General features: G+C 36.8%; 1 protein-coding gene across 1 annotated transcript; it reads right to left on the reverse strand.

Annotated features, from left to right (window-relative positions):
• Nucleotides 1-8,824: 8,824 nt before the first annotated feature.
• On the reverse strand, nt 8,825-16,911 carry LOC110793754 (uridine 5'-monophosphate synthase). The gene is made up of 7 exons (XM_021998655.2): nt 16,264-16,911; nt 15,558-15,897; nt 14,645-14,728; nt 10,441-10,523; nt 10,260-10,347; nt 9,915-10,169; nt 8,825-9,228 (listed from the first exon to the last, which is right to left on the reverse strand). Exons 1-7 carry the CDS (start codon nt 16,731-16,733, stop codon nt 9,100-9,102), a joined length of 1,449 nt encoding a protein of 482 aa, XP_021854347.1. The 5' UTR covers nt 16,734-16,911; the 3' UTR covers nt 8,825-9,099.
• Between the last annotated feature and the right edge of the window lie 2,809 nt (nt 16,912-19,720).

Consider the following 19,720-nt stretch of genomic DNA (forward strand, 5'->3'; position numbering starts at 1 on the left):
TTGTTTGTTAATCATCCGGTAGTAAGTATGTTTGGTTTGTCGTTCAGCCGTAGTGGATTTATGTAGAATTGATCCGTTGGTAAAGTTGTATGCGGGATTGCAATAGATATCAATTTTCCGAGTACATTTAGATGAATCAAGTGGAAATCATCCTCAAGGCCACAACAAATCGTTAGAGCCTCTATCTGAAAAGGCTATATGTTCCAGCGTTATACACGAAAGACTATCTACAGTGTAAGATCTATTCAACGACCATAGTTTTGATGAAGGAAACCTTTATTTGATTCGTCATGTATTTGTCAGATCTATATATATTTCTCTTGTAGATGTTGTATGACTCTTTATCAATGCATTATTTTTTCTTTCGAAAAAGAAATAATAAAGTGAACACTAGCAACAACATACCTAGGAACTTTAGAACAACAAAAGAAATTAAATCGAAGAGCAAGAGTGAATATCTCTAGCAAGGGAGCGCACTTCCACCTGTGCTTGTTCTGAATCTTTAATACATAGGGGCAAATTTTCCAAAAAGGACTTAAAACGGTCGTAGACAACAATATTCATGAGTATGTTGTAGACAAAAGGACCTTATGTTAAGTTGCCGCTATGTATTCATGTAAAAAATGACAGTATATTAAGTCAATACCGGAATACATAGGGGAAACTTAATATAAGGTCCTTTTCTTGAATACATAGGGGCAACTTAATATTAAAGTCACACGTGCCGCTCACATGCAAGTCAATGGCCGAAAACTTGCATTTGGTTGTCTTTCGCAAAAAAAATTTACTTAAATGTGTGATTTCACAAAAAATATTATATAAGGTCATTTCTCGCAAAATTTGGGTTATAAAATGTCAATTTTGACAAATTTGACATACATAGGATATCATTTACACAATCGGTCCAGATCTCCACCCTACTTACCACCGAAGCCACTTCGATCACATAGAGCCAACCAAATAGCCTCCAATTCTGCATGAAGAGGGGAACTAGCCCAAAGTAGAGCCTGACCATTTCGCGTCAAGCTCATATTATCACAAATAACCCAACTTTCACCAACATGCACCAGCCTGCACTTTAACCATCCCATAACGCGAGAGCTTCCTGATCTTGGCCATGTCTGTGAGAATAATTGTTGAGATCCTACCCAAAACTTCTCCCCACATCTAGCAATGCGAGTGAGCCATCTTCGCTAGCGTGGAAGAGGTGATAGAGGACGAGATACGCATAATGCTCCTTTTGGATAGCTTTCGAATAGCTGCATAATTCTAGTAGGAGAAACTACAACACAACCAAAATATACTTCATTCCTATGCACCCAAATACACCACAACAAGTCAAAAAACTCCTCCGCTTCCTTATTATAGTCAGCAAGAAGTGTCGAGCTACTTATCTAAAGAAAAAACTCGAGGCTGTCCAAATTCTTTGAATTATCTCACAACCCCTTAGCATATGCTTTGAAGTTTCTATCTCGCTTGAGCAGAACACAAGTATTCCAGACCTGAATACCCCCATCGAAGAAGAGTTGCCTTACTAGAGAATATTCCATCCAAACAACTTACATTTGGGTATCCTTTTCATCTTCCATATTTTTTTCCAAAAAACTTCTTCTGCGAGCCATGCCCCAGATTTCGGAGAAACGAGCAACCCGACTTGACTGAGAAAGAGCATGATTTAGAGCCACCTCAACAAGGATAGTCTTCCTGATCCTCCTTACTCAAATGTGTGGCAAGAATATTCTTAGCAATATATGGTGGGAACAACTTCCATACCAAATGTAAGTCCAAAGACTTATCTTCTTGAATCAAATCATCCACCAAAGATGACTGATGAAACAGGTCCACGGAGACCGAGTTACGGGATTGAATTTTCCCGCAAGACACCCAAGTATCCTCACATATATCCGTAGACCGTCCAATGCCAATTAATATCTTCACGTCCGAAAGAAAAGAATGCATTGAGTTGTATAGGCTACAATAGCCCCAAGCCGCTTGCGATATCAATTTCTTCTTACGGACTCTATCAACTAGTAGTCCATATTTTCCCTTTAACACGCGTCTAAACAGAAGGTTACCATTGTGATGAATGCGCCAAGCCTGCTTAAATAAGAGAGCTTGATTCATATGATAAACGATCTGAAGCCCAATTCCACCATCTAATTTATGCTTCTCTAAAAGTAATTATTAATATATAGATAGGTATGCACCTATCTATACATGCATACGCAATGAAACGAATGGGTTTCATCATAACAAAAGAACGCACCTATTCTATACCCATTTTTCTCTCTCCTCTAACCTCTCACCATTTTCTCTTTCATCAAAACCTCTCACCATTTTCTCTCTCATCAAAACCTCTCACTCTCTTTCCTCCATTGATGTCACTCCTTCTCTCTCCTCCCAAACAATTTGACCTCCTTCCCTCCACCTTTCGCCGCCGCCTCCCTTCGATCTAACAACCGACACTCTGCCTCCTCCCTTCGATCTAACAACCGCCACTACTCAGCCATGCTAGATCCACGCGACACCGCGCTAAAGACGTCGTTGCTGAAGCCGACATAGCTCTCTCTCCTCCCTTGCAACGCTGCCGCTCTGATCCTTCGTGCTCTGGCGCTCGACGTTTTCGGCCTCCGAACATCAGCGCTCTCGCCGCCGCCTTCTCCCCCATTGTTGCCTTCTCCGAACATCGACGAACGCTTTTCCGAATGTCGCCGCTAACGCCGAAGAAATATGGTATTATTTCTTTTCATTTTTGTTTGTGTTTTTCTTTTAGTTTAATTGCGTTTAAGTGTTAATTACATACATAATATATTAGTTTCAAAATTAGTTATTTCGTCCATTTTTTATTTAGATCTGAATGTTTTTTTTAATTCCTTTAGATGGAGTAGTTCAATGATATTGTTGCAAACTAATTTGATTCCTTGCGGCAAACTAATTCGTCCATGATATTGTTGTTTTTGATTCCTTTAGATGGAGTAGTTCAATTGGTTGTTTTTTTATTCCTTTATTTTGTCCATGATATTGTTGTTGTTGTTGTTGTTTTTGTTAGTATATTGTGGTAGGACTGTTGTTTTTGGTGGCTGTGTTAGTTATTGCTGAATATTAGTTCTGAATTTGTTATGTTCAGTTTATAATTTATCATGTTCAACTTATAAAAGACGATGTTCACAATAATAACACTTTTGTGTGATGTTCAGTTTCTCAACTCTCGTGTTCAACTTATAAAGAATCATGTTCAATTTACACAAAATCATGTTCAACAAAATTTAACACTTTTGTGTGATGTTTAGTTATTTTTATTTTTTGAACGATGTTTGTTTGTGATTGAGAGAGACTTGCTTCAGTTGTAGTTTTTGTTAATTGAAATCAATTCACTAGAACAATATATGATGTGTCTATCAATTATGTTTGCACCAAAAACATCTATCTAATTATGTAATTTGTGAAATGCTAACTCAAGTTGCATTGCTTAATTTTTGGTTGTGATATGGATTAATTTCATTAAGCATAGTAATTAGTATTAGCTTCATGTATTTTACGCTGATAATATCGCTGAACATATATTTTCTTCTTTTAGAAATGATTAATTTGCTACTTTGTTAGTCTTGATTTTGAGTGATGTTAAGTTTTTCAACTCTCTTCTTCAACCTATAACGTTCAACTTATAAAACTATAGTATGTTCAGTACTTTTGTGTGATATTCAGTTTCTCAAGTCTTATGTTCAACTTATACAAAATCAAGTTCAACTAATTTTAACTTATTAAACTAATATATATTCAATATTTTTATGTGATCTTCGTTTTCTCAAGTCTTATGTTCAACTTATACAAAATCATGTTCAACTAATTTAACTTATAAAACTAATATATGTTCAATACTTTTGTGTGATGTTCAGTTTCTAAAGTCTTATGTTCAACTTATATAAAATCATGTTCAACTAAATTCAACTTATAAAACTAATATATGTTCAATAATTTTGTGTGATGTTCAGTTTCTTAAGTCTCATGTTCATAAATAAGGATATATACTGTTAAAATATTTAATACTCGATTCTGGAGTAAATGTGTTTAAATCAATAATAGGCTATTTTTTTAGTTTCTAAAAAAACCCACCTATTATTCTTGATTATGTTCAATTTTTAAAACTCAATGTTCAGTTTTAGAAATTTAATTTTCATACTATGTTTGATATCCTGTCAAGTTCATTTTTCATTAAAAAATGGTATATGTTCAATTTTCAGAATTTAACGAGGAAAAAAGACAGAGTCGAAGAAGAAGTGGAGGAGAATTTGGTGAACTCAATCCGTTTGCAATTGGTGGTAGAAAATTTATCGACGAGGAGGGGCAAATAAGAACTATTAAGATGGAGAAAAGTTGCAGATGAGAGAGAAAGAAACATAGAGGAAAAAGGAACACAGAAGAAGAAAAATATTCACCAGTGTTCATATTTTTTATTTGTTTATTTTTCGAATGATAATTTTCTACCGAAATATATGTAGCATGGTGATTAAACTTGTGCAGTCATACTAGAGTTTCTGATACATTAATTAATATTACTTAATTAGTCTAAATTATTATTTCTCAAAAGACAAGTATGAAGAAGGATATTTTTTTCATGTTCATTTTTTTCATGTTCATTTTTTTATCACCCTGTTCAATTTTAACTGTTTCCACGATGTCTATAAAAGCTCATATGCACCCAGCTCTGCATGCATAGGTATGCAGCCAAAAATCTGGGTCTCTAAAAGGACATCTCCGCCAATAGATCGGTTTTGTATTCATAAAACAAGCCCACCAAAACCCGAGACACAACGAGGTGACTCGGTCCAAAAAACTATTCGGGACTTGATAAGCCCCTAGAATGTGAGAAGCAAGTGTCAATAACACAGAGTAGATAAGAATAAGCTTACCCGCGTGAGAGAGATTACTAAATTTCCAGGAAGTGTAAGTCAATGGTCGAAAAAGCTCAGTTAAAGCCGGAAACTTGTCTCTGGTTGCCTTTCGCAAAAAAAAATTTACATTAAGGTGTGATTTCACAAAGAAAAAAAAATTGTATAACGCCATTCCTCGCAAAAATTGGGTTATGAAAGGTACTTTTATAACAAAATAAAGCCACATGTGCTGCTCACGTGCAAGTCAATGGACGGAAAAGCTCAGTCAATGCCGGAAACTTGCCTTTGATTGTGTTTCTTGAAAAAAATTACATTAAGGTGTGATTCCGCAAAAAAATTACACTAAGGTGTGATTTCACAAAAAAAATTATATAATGTCCTTTCTTGCAAAAATTAAGTTGTAAAAGGTCATTTTTGGCAAATTTGCCCAAACAATAAACGCAAACTTCGTGGAAGATCGACCACCTATTCCATAGGACACCCCAAATATGTACCTAACAAACATGGAGTATTAGGACTGAAAATAACAAAGGACTTTTCTGAGCTTACCATTTCCCCGGAAAGGAGACAAAAGTATTCATGTTTTGACTCATGTACACACTCTACCACCTTAATATATGTCATTCGTAGAGTGATGGATTATACTTTCCATTTTTTTGAAAAATGAGTTTTGTTTACCTATTGAAAATTTGAGAATGATTTTTTCAATAATCTCAATCAAAAGGTTTGTTTTTTATGAGAAATCATCTACTTCTCATTGCAATTCCCCCTATTTTAACCAGCAATTCACCAATTTCATCACAACAAATAGAATTAACGGATATTTCATGAAATACCCCCGAGTTTTGCCTTAAATCACCAAATGCCCATCAAGTTTCAATAATTCATAAAATACCCCTCACAAATCACTTAATACCCCAAATACCCTTCAATGACGTCATCATCCTTAATTAACTTAATTACCAGCTAATTAACCCACCCATTTACCCATTTTTTCTAGTTAACCCATTTTTCCCTAATTAACCCATCTTCTTCCTCTTACTTCTTCCGCCACCACCCCTTCTTCCTCTCCCTTCTTTTGCCACCACATCGCCCCCGTTTTCTCCCTCCTCGACCCCATCATTGCAACCACCACCTCGACCCCATTTTTAATCATGATGCAATGTACCTCTACAACTAAAAAAAAAAGTTAGTTACACTCCCAATCACCATGAAAACCCAATTAATCAACCCTTGCTTCCATTTTGGAAATCAGAGGCATATTCGATTTTAATCCCAAACACGAACTCAGATATTCGGAAATCAGAGGCATATTCGATTTTAATCAGCCCTTGCTCGATTTTTCAGTGGGCATGAATCTGGGTTGCTCGAAGAAATGAAACAGTGGGCGTGAATCTGGGTTGCTCGATTTTTCAGGGGATTCAAAATCCCTCACGCAATCTTACTCCCTCCTCTCGGCGTCTTCTTCTGCCATGTTTGCTGAAGTATAAGTTCTTCCCTAAATTCGAGATATGGAAGGAACGAAGAAAGAGGAATGTGGGATCTTACAGTTCTGCTGCTTCAATGGCGTCGCCCTTTCGAGTGCATTCAACAACAAGAGAAACACATATATCTGGGGAAACAGCAAGTTCTAGGCCATCCATTAAACGTAGAACATCTAAGACTGTGTTATTATTACAAGTTTGGTTCTGCGGTTGTTGTTGCGGCGGTGGCGGTGGTGGTGCGGTGGTGCGGTGGTGGTGGTTTTGTAGACTGGTTGTCGAATTGAGTGAAGAGCAGAGGAAGTAGTCGTAACTTTGAGAATTGATGGGTTGTGAATTATTGAAAGCCTCTTCTTCTTCTTCATATGCTGATTCTTCAAGGTTGGGTGTATGAGATGGGTAGTCAGGTGTGTGAGAGAGAAGAAGGAAGGTGGGTTAATGGAAGAAGGGAAGGGAGAGAGAAAAGAAAAAGAACTGGGTGGGTTAATGGGTTAATGGGCGGGTTAATGGGGAATTGGGTGGGTAATTAGGAATTAGGGGGGTTAAATAGGGGTTAGGCGGGTAATTAGATCGTAATTGGTTGATTATGAGGATGATGCCGTCATTGATGTGTATTTGGGGGTATTAAGTCATTTGTGAGGGGTATTTGGTGAATTATTGAAACTTGATGGGCATTTGGTGAATTAAGGCAAAACTCGGGGGTATTTCATGAAATATCCGATAGAATTAATTCAATTTTATTGAGTTGGGATAGCAAATGAGACACAAATTTAAGACAGAAGATCCAGTAACAGAATAGGCATAAGGGAAATTTCATGAAAAATTTGATAATCAGTTTATGGGAGACGAAGCACCATTTATTAAACAAACCTCAAAGTCTATAAGTTTAAAAGTATTGCACTCACCCGATATATAATAAATTTATTGTATATTGGGTGATTTTTATCTAGTTTTTGGTAACTTAAACTTTCTATATCGTAAAGGAATTATTAGTAGATAAAATTTTTAAAGGCTTACATGATTATCTTCATGCATTATAAGTGACTGAAGAGATGATTTTTATTAAAGAGAAAATTTTATTAATGATTTTTTTTTTTTACATTATATTACAATAACTTCTAACCATTTTGAGGTAATTTTACATCCTACTTATAATATTTATTTGATACCTACCTTAATTAAGAGCTTGGGCTAACATTTTGGAGGAATATCATTTTCGGAGTAGTACATGGTAATCTGAGCATGAGGTGATGGTATTTCTAGCATTCCAGGTTCTAATCATGAAATCTTTGTTGGTATGTGTGTGTAACTTATTATACCAAGAGCAACGATCGCAACTTGCAAGACATTAGAAATTGGCACCAGGCAACATGCCAAATTGCCTACTTGCACCGTTGTTCTCGCTATTGTCATACAGATATCAGCTCATTTATCAACGAAAATTGATTTTGGTACTCTCTCTATTTGAGAGTTACACTTGTCTTTTTCGGCCGTATTTATTTAAGAGATACACTTGTCATTTTTAGTAACTTATCAACCCCACCATCTAATTAAATAATATATCTACCCCCCAACCCCACCCTTTATCCCCTAAAATGACATGGTCCCCACTTGTTTTACTTATTAAAATATCTATCCAACCCCACTTGTTTTGTTACTTTATTTCTTTCAATTATTTTTTCTTAATTCCCGTGTCCGGCCAAGTGTATCCCTTAAATAAATTTCTTAGGTGCATCGATACTTAAAGAAGTTTTACGTCATTAGTGATCTCTCTCGCATTTTCCTCTTACATGGGCACCAACTATTTGAATAATGAACGAAAAACTATAATTTTACGGTGGGTGTGTTAAAATCAATATTTGGTATACCAAAATTATTTCCCTTTATTAAATTGCACTTTTTATTTCTTGTTCATATGAATGCACATAGGATCGGACCTAACCTGTTCTCGACCGAGAATATTCAGATTAGGTAAAAACGGGTTTCAAGTAGTAAAACCTTTTCCATGACCCATTTTTTTGGGTCATTTCTTTTTTGCAGGTCTGGCACACGCCCATCAAACCATAAGCATGGGCGAATTAATGCATGACGCAATGTAGTTGACACTTGAATTTCATAATGACGTCTATGGCAAGGCAATTGCAGGGGATGAAATGATTTGCACTGTTGTCAACTTATCATTTTAAATTTCAAATTTATATAAATAACATTTCAAATACCTCTAACAGAACCTGCAGCATTCTGGCATAGTCTTTTACTGAGACTGTTGAAACAAATTAACAGGAGTGCAGAACCATAACATCCCAACATTTAACCACTGATCCACTGCTGAAAGTCTGTTGAAGAGGTGTGCAGAACTTTCCTTACTACAAAGGCATTCAATCTGCATTAACATGGAGTAAATTCTCGGTGTTGAATAACACGACTGTATTCAAACTATCGACTGAAATATAATTGCAAAAGCCTGACTTATTATATACTTCACTTTTGAGTGTTCTCAAATATAGAGATACATGGGTAGTATTTTGTCAAAGGCAATTATGTAGAACTTGAGGATAACGGACAAATCATCATTCTAAAATACAAATAGAACTAGATCTAAACCCTAACTACTAGACATTTGAACCATCTTATTGAGCAATGGATGCAGACCTATTCAGGTCTTCCCTTGAACAAAGTTACAGGTTGAAAAAAGTCGGTCCCCCGTAATGCAAAACTGAACAAAGTTACGTGCATTTCGCCAAATATGCATTCCATCCTTGAAGTCGGTATTCACGAGCAGTCTCTCCAGGATTTGCCGCTTTAATGATTCCACGACCAACAATTATTATGTCACTTCCCCTATCATAGATAACCTGCAAGAATGAAACCAGTTTAAGATTGATAATACTAAGACATAGTTAGTGATACGTTGCTCAGTACTCCAAAATTGCATGTACTCCACCTTGGAGTCAGATTCTTTTAAAAACATGAATAATGTTACCGGGTTGAATTCTAAAACTAAATTTACTGAAACAATACTTTAATGAAACCAGTTTAAGATTGATAGTACTAAGACATAGTTAGTGATGTTGCTCAGTAATCCAAAATTGCAGTCAGATGCTTTTAAAAACATGAATAATGTTACCGGATTGAATTCTAAAACTAAATTTACTGAAACACTACTTTACTTCACCTTGGCCCTACAACTAAATGTCAGACCACAGTTAACTAGACTGTAGGGTACTGAGAACACGACTTGTCAGTTGTCATGTTCGGTTCGAGACTAAAGAAAGCAACTAGGTAATAGATGCTTTAGCGAAGGAAGAAGCGATTTCATTTACCTTCAACTTATTTTAGTAACTCTAAAACTAAACTTCAGTTTTATTGTGGATCTTATGGTTCGTTAAGAATTGATAGTACCCAAGGGGTAGCTCTTTAACAGCATAGCTATCGTATGAACATTTTGGTATGTGATTTAATTTAATTTCACTGTTCTCCCGAAAAAGAACTATATATATGTAGCCAGAAAATATAAGTAATAGGAAGAGAAGTATCATACTGAATTTGGAGTGTTGTACTGCTGGCCAAGGGCATCACCGCCAGTAACCATTTGAACTCCAGGTGTAGCGTGAATAAGGGCTGGATTCACAGGTCCGCATTTCCAAGATGCGGGATTAACCGAGATGAAACCTATAACAAAATCTGAGTGATCCTCAGCAATCTTCGCAGCTGCTGTTGTGTAATCTCCTGTTGCAAGATTACCAGCAGAACTCATTTCAGCCAACAGCAAGAGACCCCTACCACGAGGCAAGCCCTGAAATTCAGGAGGGAAATGATTGATGATTAAAAGTCAGTCAACTAAGAAAGTCGATTGTTTTGATTGATGTTGTTTTGTATATCATACCTTCAGCTTTAGACCATCCACAATTCCGGGTCCTGAGATGATGTGAGCATTGGTTATGTCAGCCCAATCCAAGATGCGGTAAACACCTCTGAAAAATGAAGTGGTCAGTTTGGAGCCTCGGAGGAATCAGGTGACAGAAGAAGACAATTACTATAAGAAACAGGAAAATTTTATCTCTTACCCTTCATACTGCATAGTTACTGTATTTCCAATGTCAGCAAACTTACGATCCTCAAAAATAAGGAAATTGTGTTTGTCTGCAATCTGTCAAGTTCATTTACAAAAGTTAAACATTGCATAAGAAAATAAAATGGCAATGAAATGAGAAAATGCAGTAATAAGATTTAGAAAAAGTAAACCCACTAGAAGCATCTGATCGGACAAAAGTACTAAGCAATTTTCAGTCAGCGGCGTTGAAAAAAAGTGTTTAATCTCCAATTCTTCTCTCCAATATCTATGGTGTCTCTTTTCACATGCAATTAAATTTTGTTCGTCCCAATTCTACCAGTATGTGATACATAATATGCATTCCATAAATTTAGGGGGCATTTGGTTTGGAGTCTTCAGAAATGGGTAAGGGAACCAATCTCCCTTAATCCCATTTTCGTTCTTTGTTAGGTCATTTTAATCATTCCTTTTACCCCTTTGTTATCCCAACTCCTCTATTCACAACCATCTTTGACCAACATTGACCACCACATTTACGCCATACCAACGCCTGACCCCACCACCACAACCACCAGACCTGTGCCATCAGCACCACCCCGCTCCCACCCACCTCCTCAAAACCACTACCAACCCCAAAAAATACCCCACCACCAGAAAACTACCCCACCTACTATCCCAAAAGACAACTCAAACCACCATATCACCCCCAAAAAACAACCCAACCAACCTTAAAAATAACCCAGCCCGTAAACCCCTTCACCACCCCGAAAACAACCTCACACAACTAATAACCACACCGTATCATTCATTATCATTACCCCATTGCCTCAAAGAGGCTCCCGCAAGAAGCGGCGTAAGGGGAGTTCGGGTGTACGCAACCTTACCCCTGCAATGAGAGGTTGTTTCCAATTGACCCAAAAGCGATAATGGGACGACCATCTTCTACTTCATGGAAATGAAGCGAAGAAGTTTTAAGAGCCATTTTGATTAAGTCAATTACATCCCAGTATCCCACAACCAAAAGAACAAATGAATCTTTGGCTCCATCGGAAATGGACAGTTGCGCACATCCTATAAATAACTCCAACCATCAAGAAAATCTACCTCACAACCGGATCTGGAGAGAGATCAAGAGATAGACAAATAACTTGAATTGAGAGAAGGGCAATGGCCGATAAGATCTACGATGGCAGTGAGGATGAGAGGGGCATTGACGGTGGCCATAGAGACAGGGAAGCAGAAGTGGCTGCGATAATAGTGATCTAGATTGAAGGGAAGGGGTGATGTTGGTTCTTGAGGTTAGGATAGTGGTGGTTGTAGGTTGGGGATTCCTTTCTCATTTCCTAAACAAACAACTAGGTAGGTTTAAAGGTTTAGTTTTCCATTCTCTTTGTATCCCTTTCTTGAACACTTTCCCTTTCCCCTTGAACAACCAAGCACACCCTTAGAGTACAGTGATTTCCTTTATGGCCTGTTTGGAATCTTGTATTTCATTTCAAATTCTGGGATTGTGTCAAATGACTTGTTTGGCTAATCCAAGAATTTGGATTTGCATTCGGCCCAAATCCAAATGTTACAAAAACTATACACAATGTTAGGAATTTGAAATGCAAGATAAACCCCTGTCATTTCAAATTCATTTTATTTCTCTCTCCCCTTTATCTCTCCTCTGCTCACCAACATGTCGACATTTTTCAGACTTCCCTTTGTCACTCCTCATCCTCCATTGATGACCTCTCAAGCTTCTTTATTTCTCTCTCCTTCTTGAGTCCAAGTTCTGTCTCCTCAATCTCTCTCTCTCTCTCTCTCTCTCTCTTCTAAGGCTCATTTCTCTCTCATCGCTTGCCTGTGTCTCTTGCCGGAAAATGCAATGACGGAAGACGCCACTAATGTGAGTATGAAAGAGCAGCGAAAGAACGCCCTCCACTGGAGAAAATCGAGGAAGATAACACCAATATTTTTGTTCTATATCCTTCATTGTCCGTTCTCTATGTTTAATTTCATCACCGGGCGCCGCCCTGGGGCCGGTTTTCTGTCGCCGTTTCGCGACCTCTTTTTATGTCGCTGCTTGCCAACATCACAACAAGATTGAAGGCAACGAAATCCGATAAGTTAGGGTTTAGTGTTTGCCCAAATTATCTTAATTAACAATCTAATCTTGATTTGTTATTCTGAATCTGTGATTTTTATCAAATAGTCCTATGAATTAACATAATTCATTAGTTTTGTTGAATTATCACGTTTTCATTTTGTACTATATCTTCCGGTGGTTCTTAAATTTTTGGGATGTATTTTTTTCGTTTTGTTTATTGAAGTACAGAGTAATTAGTTATTGTCAAAAGAAAAAGAGTAATTAGTTTTACATGTCAAGCATTTTTATACAATTAAAATTCATTTGTGTCCCAAAAAAAAGTATTAAAATTTGAAATTCTGGATTTGAAATTCTCATGTTACCCAAACACAAAATTTGAAATTGAATTCCAAAATTTCAATTCCAGAACTTGAATTCCATTATTTGAAATGAATTCCATGTTCCAAACACAACCTTAGGGAATTGATAAAATGTGATCCCCCATTCCCCCTATTGTATTTAGAAGTTGTTGACTGAAACTATTCCTGATATTTGATTAACCTAGTTCCAAGTCCTCTGATTTTTTGTTATTGTTGCAATTTATGGTGATACTTAATTTCAAGCCATTTCTAACCACTGTCAAATTTGAATTGACATTTAGGGGCGGTTTGGTTGGGGGGAATCAAGAAAGAGAAAGGCAATTCATACCCCCTTATTCCCTTAGTCTTTGTTTGGTTGGGTATTTTGTGAGTTTTCATTTTCCCCAACTTCCTCTTTGGAGTTCCCCGTAAAGGTTCTACATCAACTCCCAACACTCACTTGGGACTTCAGGATTGACTTCCCTCTACAGCTCTACTACCCCTGGCCTCCTCTTCTCCACCACCTTACATACCCAGCTAGCCATCCACCCTCTGTTTACAATCTAGCCACTTCCCACCAGCCACCCTCCACTCACTACCAAGCCTAGCAGCCACCAGATCTGAATCCCAATCATTCCATTACCCCACCAACCACCTACATCCTCCAAACACCAATCCCACTGCCAACCTAAAATCAAGAGCTACTGTAACTCCAAATATTCCTAATCAGAAACCACCACCACCATTGACATCAAATTCCTATATTCGACAAGCCCAAAACAATGGCCAACCACCAAGTCACCAACGAAAAACAGATATGAGAGAAAAGGTGGAAGATTTGAAAAAAATAATGAGAAATAGAGACAAATTTAGATAAAAAGCGATCTGACGTTTGTTGTGGAAGAGAACAAAGAGAAGACAACAAAAGCACACACCTCTTTTTCTTCTAATCTACCGAACTGGTGAACTACGAAGGGTTTAAAACCCTTTCTCTTGCCTAACAAAACAATTTCATAAATTATGTGGTTTTCCTTTCCTTTTCTTTTGTTTCTCTTACTTGTTTCCAATCCTTTCCTATATGATGAATCAAACAGCCCCTTAGTGGTGCCACTTCACTCCACGAGTCCACGTTAATTCCAATAGCCCTCAAACTAGGAAAGGTGTTAGACCAACATATATTCAGTATTTCATCCACCACTGGACCCTTCAGTTTAGAATCACAGACGAAAGGTGAGAAGAAAGCTAGGAGAAGATGATGACCAGTGGGGAAGTATCACGAGTATAGAAACTAAGAACAATTGGTAAGGCTTCTTTTGGCAAAACTTTGATGGGAACTATTTCTGCCACGTATGACCGGCAACTGTTTAGCAAGTCAGTTTTGGGTTTGGATCCAAAGAGGTACTCATAGGATTTTATTTTTTCTACTTTTTTGTGAGGATCCATAAAGGTAAGATAAATCACAGTGAATTAAAAGGTGGGACTGCTAAGAGAAGACTGCGCAAAGGTGGCTGTATTCCTATAAAACTTTCCACAAGTTTCTGAGCACTAAAAATGTGGGTCAAGTCGTCAACTCCATAGCAAAAAAGAAAGGTTTGTCTTTTTATCCATTGAAGACTACACCAATAATCAGCTTCAATATGGACGACCTACAAGAATCTAGAGGCGGAGTCACATAGGTAGCTGAAAGAAAAATGTAATGATTGATGGTATATGGCAACAAATTTGGGGGGGGGGGGGGGGGGTAATCAAACTTGTGATAAAGCAAGGAAGACATGATCATAACATACCGAGCGAAGTTTTGAACCGAAGTCTGGGGTGAAATCAGGCAATATGTCAACATGAGTCTTCAGTAAACAGATTTCTGATCCAACCTGCAACAAACGCACGAAATAGTTAGGTAATATTAAATGTAATCTAACAAAATGAACCTGCGCATGGCCTTAGACATTGAAAACAAAACAACACTATTAAGTCATAAAAATAAATGCAACGCATGACCAAGCATATCAAGAAAACCATGGGTTCTTAGCAGCTATTGGAATTCGTTTATGAGTTAAAGATTTAACCAACAATCTATAGTTTACTCTGCTAGAGTTTTCACCGCCTGAACTGAATATGTAATTATCTAACCAATAGTAATAACTAGTGGCCTGTAGTCATTTCTCAAATAAAAAATTATTTAACCACCATTCCAACATAGGCATAAGTAGTAAAAGGAGGACCACCTCAGTATACTTTAAAAAGTGCATGTGGTGAGCATCATGTCAGTTAAGCATCTCTCAGATAGCATATGGCTACATCGTAGCATTTCAAAAGAAACTAAAATGTCACACTTTGAGCTCAAAGGAACCGTGTTCTCAGTCCAAATCAGCACCGAATGGATGACACATTCACAAGGATATTTCAGTGGTATATTCAATTCAAATTCACATAACCATGTAGTGTTTATTTGCAAGAAGGGGAAAAAACCAATATGCTTGAATAGATTAAGCATCCGACATTGAATTTTAACAAAAGTTGGTTCATATAAATTTCAAAGGGGACCGGTTAAGCCTAATCTACCACTAAAAGAAGTCTGTCATAGATGGATATGAATTTCAATGTTCATGTTGTGTGACTTAGACATCAGAAAACAAACAATAGAAGAATTCTAAAGTATTAACTTCAAGTTAAAAGTATGTAAAAGCAAGGTGCAATCACCTTATCGGCTAGTTCAAGTAATTCAGCAGCTGTACCAACATCAGCAGCCAAGCATAAATTGGTCTCCTTCTTCACCATTATCTCAAACAATTTCCTACCAGTCTCATTTTTAGCTAACTTCGCCCTCTCGCTGTAACCCATCTTCGATCCTCCAACACTCTCCTTCCCTACACTCGGAACAGAGACCTTCTTATTCTCCGCCAAGAACTTCAACACCATCTTCTCTGTTTCTTCTTCCACCTTACCCAACCTCTTCAAAACTCCAACCATCTCACTCAGCTTCAACAACGAGTGTAATCTTATCCCATTTTCGGCCAAATTCTCCCTTCCTCCCTGTTCCCTGAAATACAAAGTTACCAATAAATATGTAGGTCAACCATCAATAAAAATGTAGTCCCTTTTTCCCCAACATATTACATGACGTAGCTGAATAAAACATATAAATTCAAAATTTCTTATCTTTTAAGGTAGATTGTGATAAAATTTATTTGGCATAAATATTAAATAAAATCAAAATTGGAGTTCCAGTTAGCTTAAGGTAAATCCTTCTATATAAACCCAGCATTTTACTCTCTCCATACGCAGACTAGGTCATTTCGATTACACACCCTGAGTGTATCATTCAACAATAATGTGACAATGTAATTTCCATTATGCACTCGGATGTACCTAAAAAAACCATAAATCAATAATATAAAGGGCTCACCTATCAATCAAAACGACGGCGTCAGTGACCTTGAGGCCAGATTCTCGCAAAGGAGCAGCAGTCTCAAGTACAGAAGCGCCACTGGTGACAAGGTCTTCAATAATGAGGCAAGTTTGGGATGGTTGAAAAACACCTTCAATGAGTTTGCCAGTTCCATAAGCCTTAACCTCTTTGCGGCGCATGAGCATAGGGATGTTGTTTGCCACGGAAACAACCGTTGCGATGGGAAGAGCGGTGTAAGGAACACCGCATATGACATCGAAGATGGCCGGAGGGGATGCCGCGGAAACGGCGGAGATTAGGGTTTGGGAGATTTGAGAAAGGAGAGAAGGATAGGAAACGATTAAGCGGAGGTCTATGTAGACTGGGGAGGTTATCCCGGATTTGAGCTTGAAGTTACCGAATTTGACAGCGGAGATCTCGTGGAGTTTGAGGATTAGGGACTCCATTGCGGAGGAAGTCGCCGCCATTGACGGTGGTAATGGTGGTGGTGGTGGAGAAATGGCAGAGAAAGGAAAGTTTAGATGGTGATAGTGGGAAAAGGGAGTGAATATGTTCTTTTGAAGTGGGAGTGAGCGGCTGAAAGGAAAAGGATACGGAATTTAAACGAGGGCTACTCCACTCCGGGTTATTTTCTACAAATGGGCTGAAATGGAGTTAACCCCCCGTGATTGGGGTTTAAGTTTGAAGATACGGATTTTTTATGATATACGTAAGTTTTGGTGTAGCGCTAAAAGCCACCCCACATTACTCAAAATCGCCCCACTATTTTACTTTAATATCCTTATATAATGAAACTTTTCTCCCAAATTAATTACCCCATCTATTTTGAAGAGAGAAAGTATCTTCATCCAAACCACCACCATACACCCATAAAAAAAATTATTTAAACCAAGCAATTTTATTTGTCAATAAGTACATTAATCAATAAATTAAAAAAATACTAATTTAATTTTGATTCCACAAACTTATGCATTTTAAGTTTACACAATGGTAGAGACTTATGCATTTTAAGCTCATACCATGCCATAGACTTATGCATTTTAAGCTCACACCATGGCATAGACTTATGCATTTTAAGCTCCTGCCATGGTACGAGCTTAAAATTCATAAGTCTGTACCATGGTACAAGCTTAAGATGCATAAGTCTCTTAATCTTTTCTCCGAAACAAATTACATCAAATTCAACAACAAATCAAAACATTAAATAGTATAGACTTATGAGTTTTGAGCTCCGACCATGGTATACACTTATGAAGTTTAAGCTCCTTCCATGGTACGATCTTAAACTACATAAGTCTATACCATGGTCGGAGCTCAAAACTCATAAGTCTGTACCATGGTACAGGCTTAAACTTCATAAGTCTGTACAGACTTATGGTACAAACTAGAAATGCATAAGTTTCTGAATATTTTTTTCCGAAAAAAGTCCTCTTGTGAATTTGATGTTCCACCGGTAGTCTCGGCCATGTAAAAATTATTTCACATTATGTTTAGGGTGGGCGGTAAAAAGGGAAAAGGTAAAGGATAATGGTAAATGCTAAAATGAGGGGGTAAATAAAGGGGGTATATGGGTAAAATATTAGGGCGGTTTTGAGTAATATGGGGCGGTAAATAGTAAGCCCCTTTATCAATTGTCCTTCAACTTTCAATAATATACTCCCTCCGTTTCTAAATAAGTGTCATATTTGGGCTCCGGCACGGTAACTAATAAAATTGTAAAGTGTGTAAGAGTTAATGATTGGGAATGTTTTTTTTTGGGAAAGGATAAAGTAGATAATTGTTTAATTGAATAAAGTACAAATAAAAGTGGATGTGGGGATTGAAAAGTGGAAAAGTGTAGAATGTGTAAGTAAAAGTAATCATGATTTATAGAAAAGTGGGAAAAGTGTGAAAAGTGTATGGAAATGTGTGAAAAGTGTATGGAAATGTGTGAAAAGTGTATGGAAAAGTGGGAAAAGTATATGTTCAAAAATAGAAATGTGACACTTATAAGGGAACGCCAAAAAAGGAAATGTGACACTTATTTAGGAACGGAGGGAGTATAAAACTAGTTTAGGATCCGTGCAACGCACGCCTACTACTAAAACAATTTATTATTTTAATAGTAACTAAAAGACTTGTGATATTAGGAAAACATGAAAGTAAAAGGATATATGAAAAAGTATAAATTCAAAGTTGTGTAAAAATAATATTCAAATGAACTAAATTTGCATATTACACAAAGTTAAAAATTACTCCCTCCGTCCCTTAATACTCGCACCGCTTTCCTTTTCGGGCCGTCCCTTAATACTTGCACCGCTTATTTAAATGGAAATTTTTAGCAATATTATATTATTTCTCACACTTACCTACTACCCCACCTACACCCCTATTCTTTACAAAAAATATAAAAATTCACATCCTCCACTCACCACTCCCCACCTCTTACACATTTCCCACTAACAATATTAAAAAAATACCCCACTATCAACAAACACCATTATATTAATAAGTCAATTCAAATGTCTTAAACTCCGCACCGGTCAAACCGGTGCGAGTATCAAGGGACGGAGGGAGTATAGTCGTTTACTTGTATGTAGAACGATCTAACAACGTTAACCAAACCCGAATGACTCAAGACTAATTTTCGAAAAGACTCGAGCATAACCGAGTTTGTCAAATACAACATATTTTGAAATGAGTAAAATCTTGATAAATAAACTTATACGTTAGTCTACTTACCATGTATTATTATTTTAATCAACATTCTTACTTACCAGTTACCATGTATTATATTATTAATATTAGACTAACATTAGTAGTTCATTTATCAAAAAAAATTATATTTCTTATCAGATTATAAAGTTATACTAATACATAAATAAAATTATATCATAAAGGAAAAAATAATATTGATTTAGCTTTCCTCCAATAATATATTATGCAGTACACATCTATGGTAATTAAAATATATTTTTATCTTAGTTTCCTAAAAAAAACGTAATGTAATTTACTTATTTTAAATTAAAAAAATAAAAATAAAATTAGCGGGAAAAAATCGCACCAGAAGATGACATGTGTCATTCCTGGTGTCTCTTTTAGTATATAGTAATAGATAGTCCTAAAATAAAACTTAATACCTCAATCCAATAATTAAAGCAAAGTGGTGGGCTATGAGCCTATGAGAGATGATTGTTTTGGACAAATTCTGCTTAGAGCCGAACTTGTCTTGAGGATGGTGCTAACAATTGATTGAGCTAGATAATGCAAAGTGACAAGAGTAATTCGTAAGAGCATAAGGGAGTATATTATTAGCAAATAGAACTTATTCATACAAAAGAGCTATCTAAGCTGTTTTATAGGCTTTATACAAAGATGTAACGTACGCAATTAATGTACATAATTAGGCTTAATGAAGATGGTTAATGCCACGCTCCACACTTAATCATCTAAATGTAACCGTTGCCGTCTCACT

The sequence above is a fragment of the Spinacia oleracea genome, chromosome 1 (genome assembly GCF_020520425.1).
Source record: "Spinacia oleracea cultivar Varoflay chromosome 1, BTI_SOV_V1, whole genome shotgun sequence".
Lineage (NCBI taxonomy): Eukaryota > Viridiplantae > Streptophyta > Magnoliopsida > Caryophyllales > Amaranthaceae > Spinacia > Spinacia oleracea.

Coding starts and splice junctions, on each gene's coding strand:
- LOC110793754 (XM_021998655.2), bottom strand. CDS start 16,733: ATGGCGGCGACTTCCTCCGCAATGGAGTCCCTAATCCTCAAACTCCAC. Junction 14,729..15,557: donor TACTTGAACTAGCCGATAAG/GTGATTGCACCT, acceptor CGTTTGTTGCAG/GTTGGATCAGAAATCTGTTT. Junction 10,524..14,644: donor TCGGTTCAAAACTTCGCTCG/GTATGTTATGAT, acceptor TGAACTTGACAG/ATTGCAGACAAACACAATTT.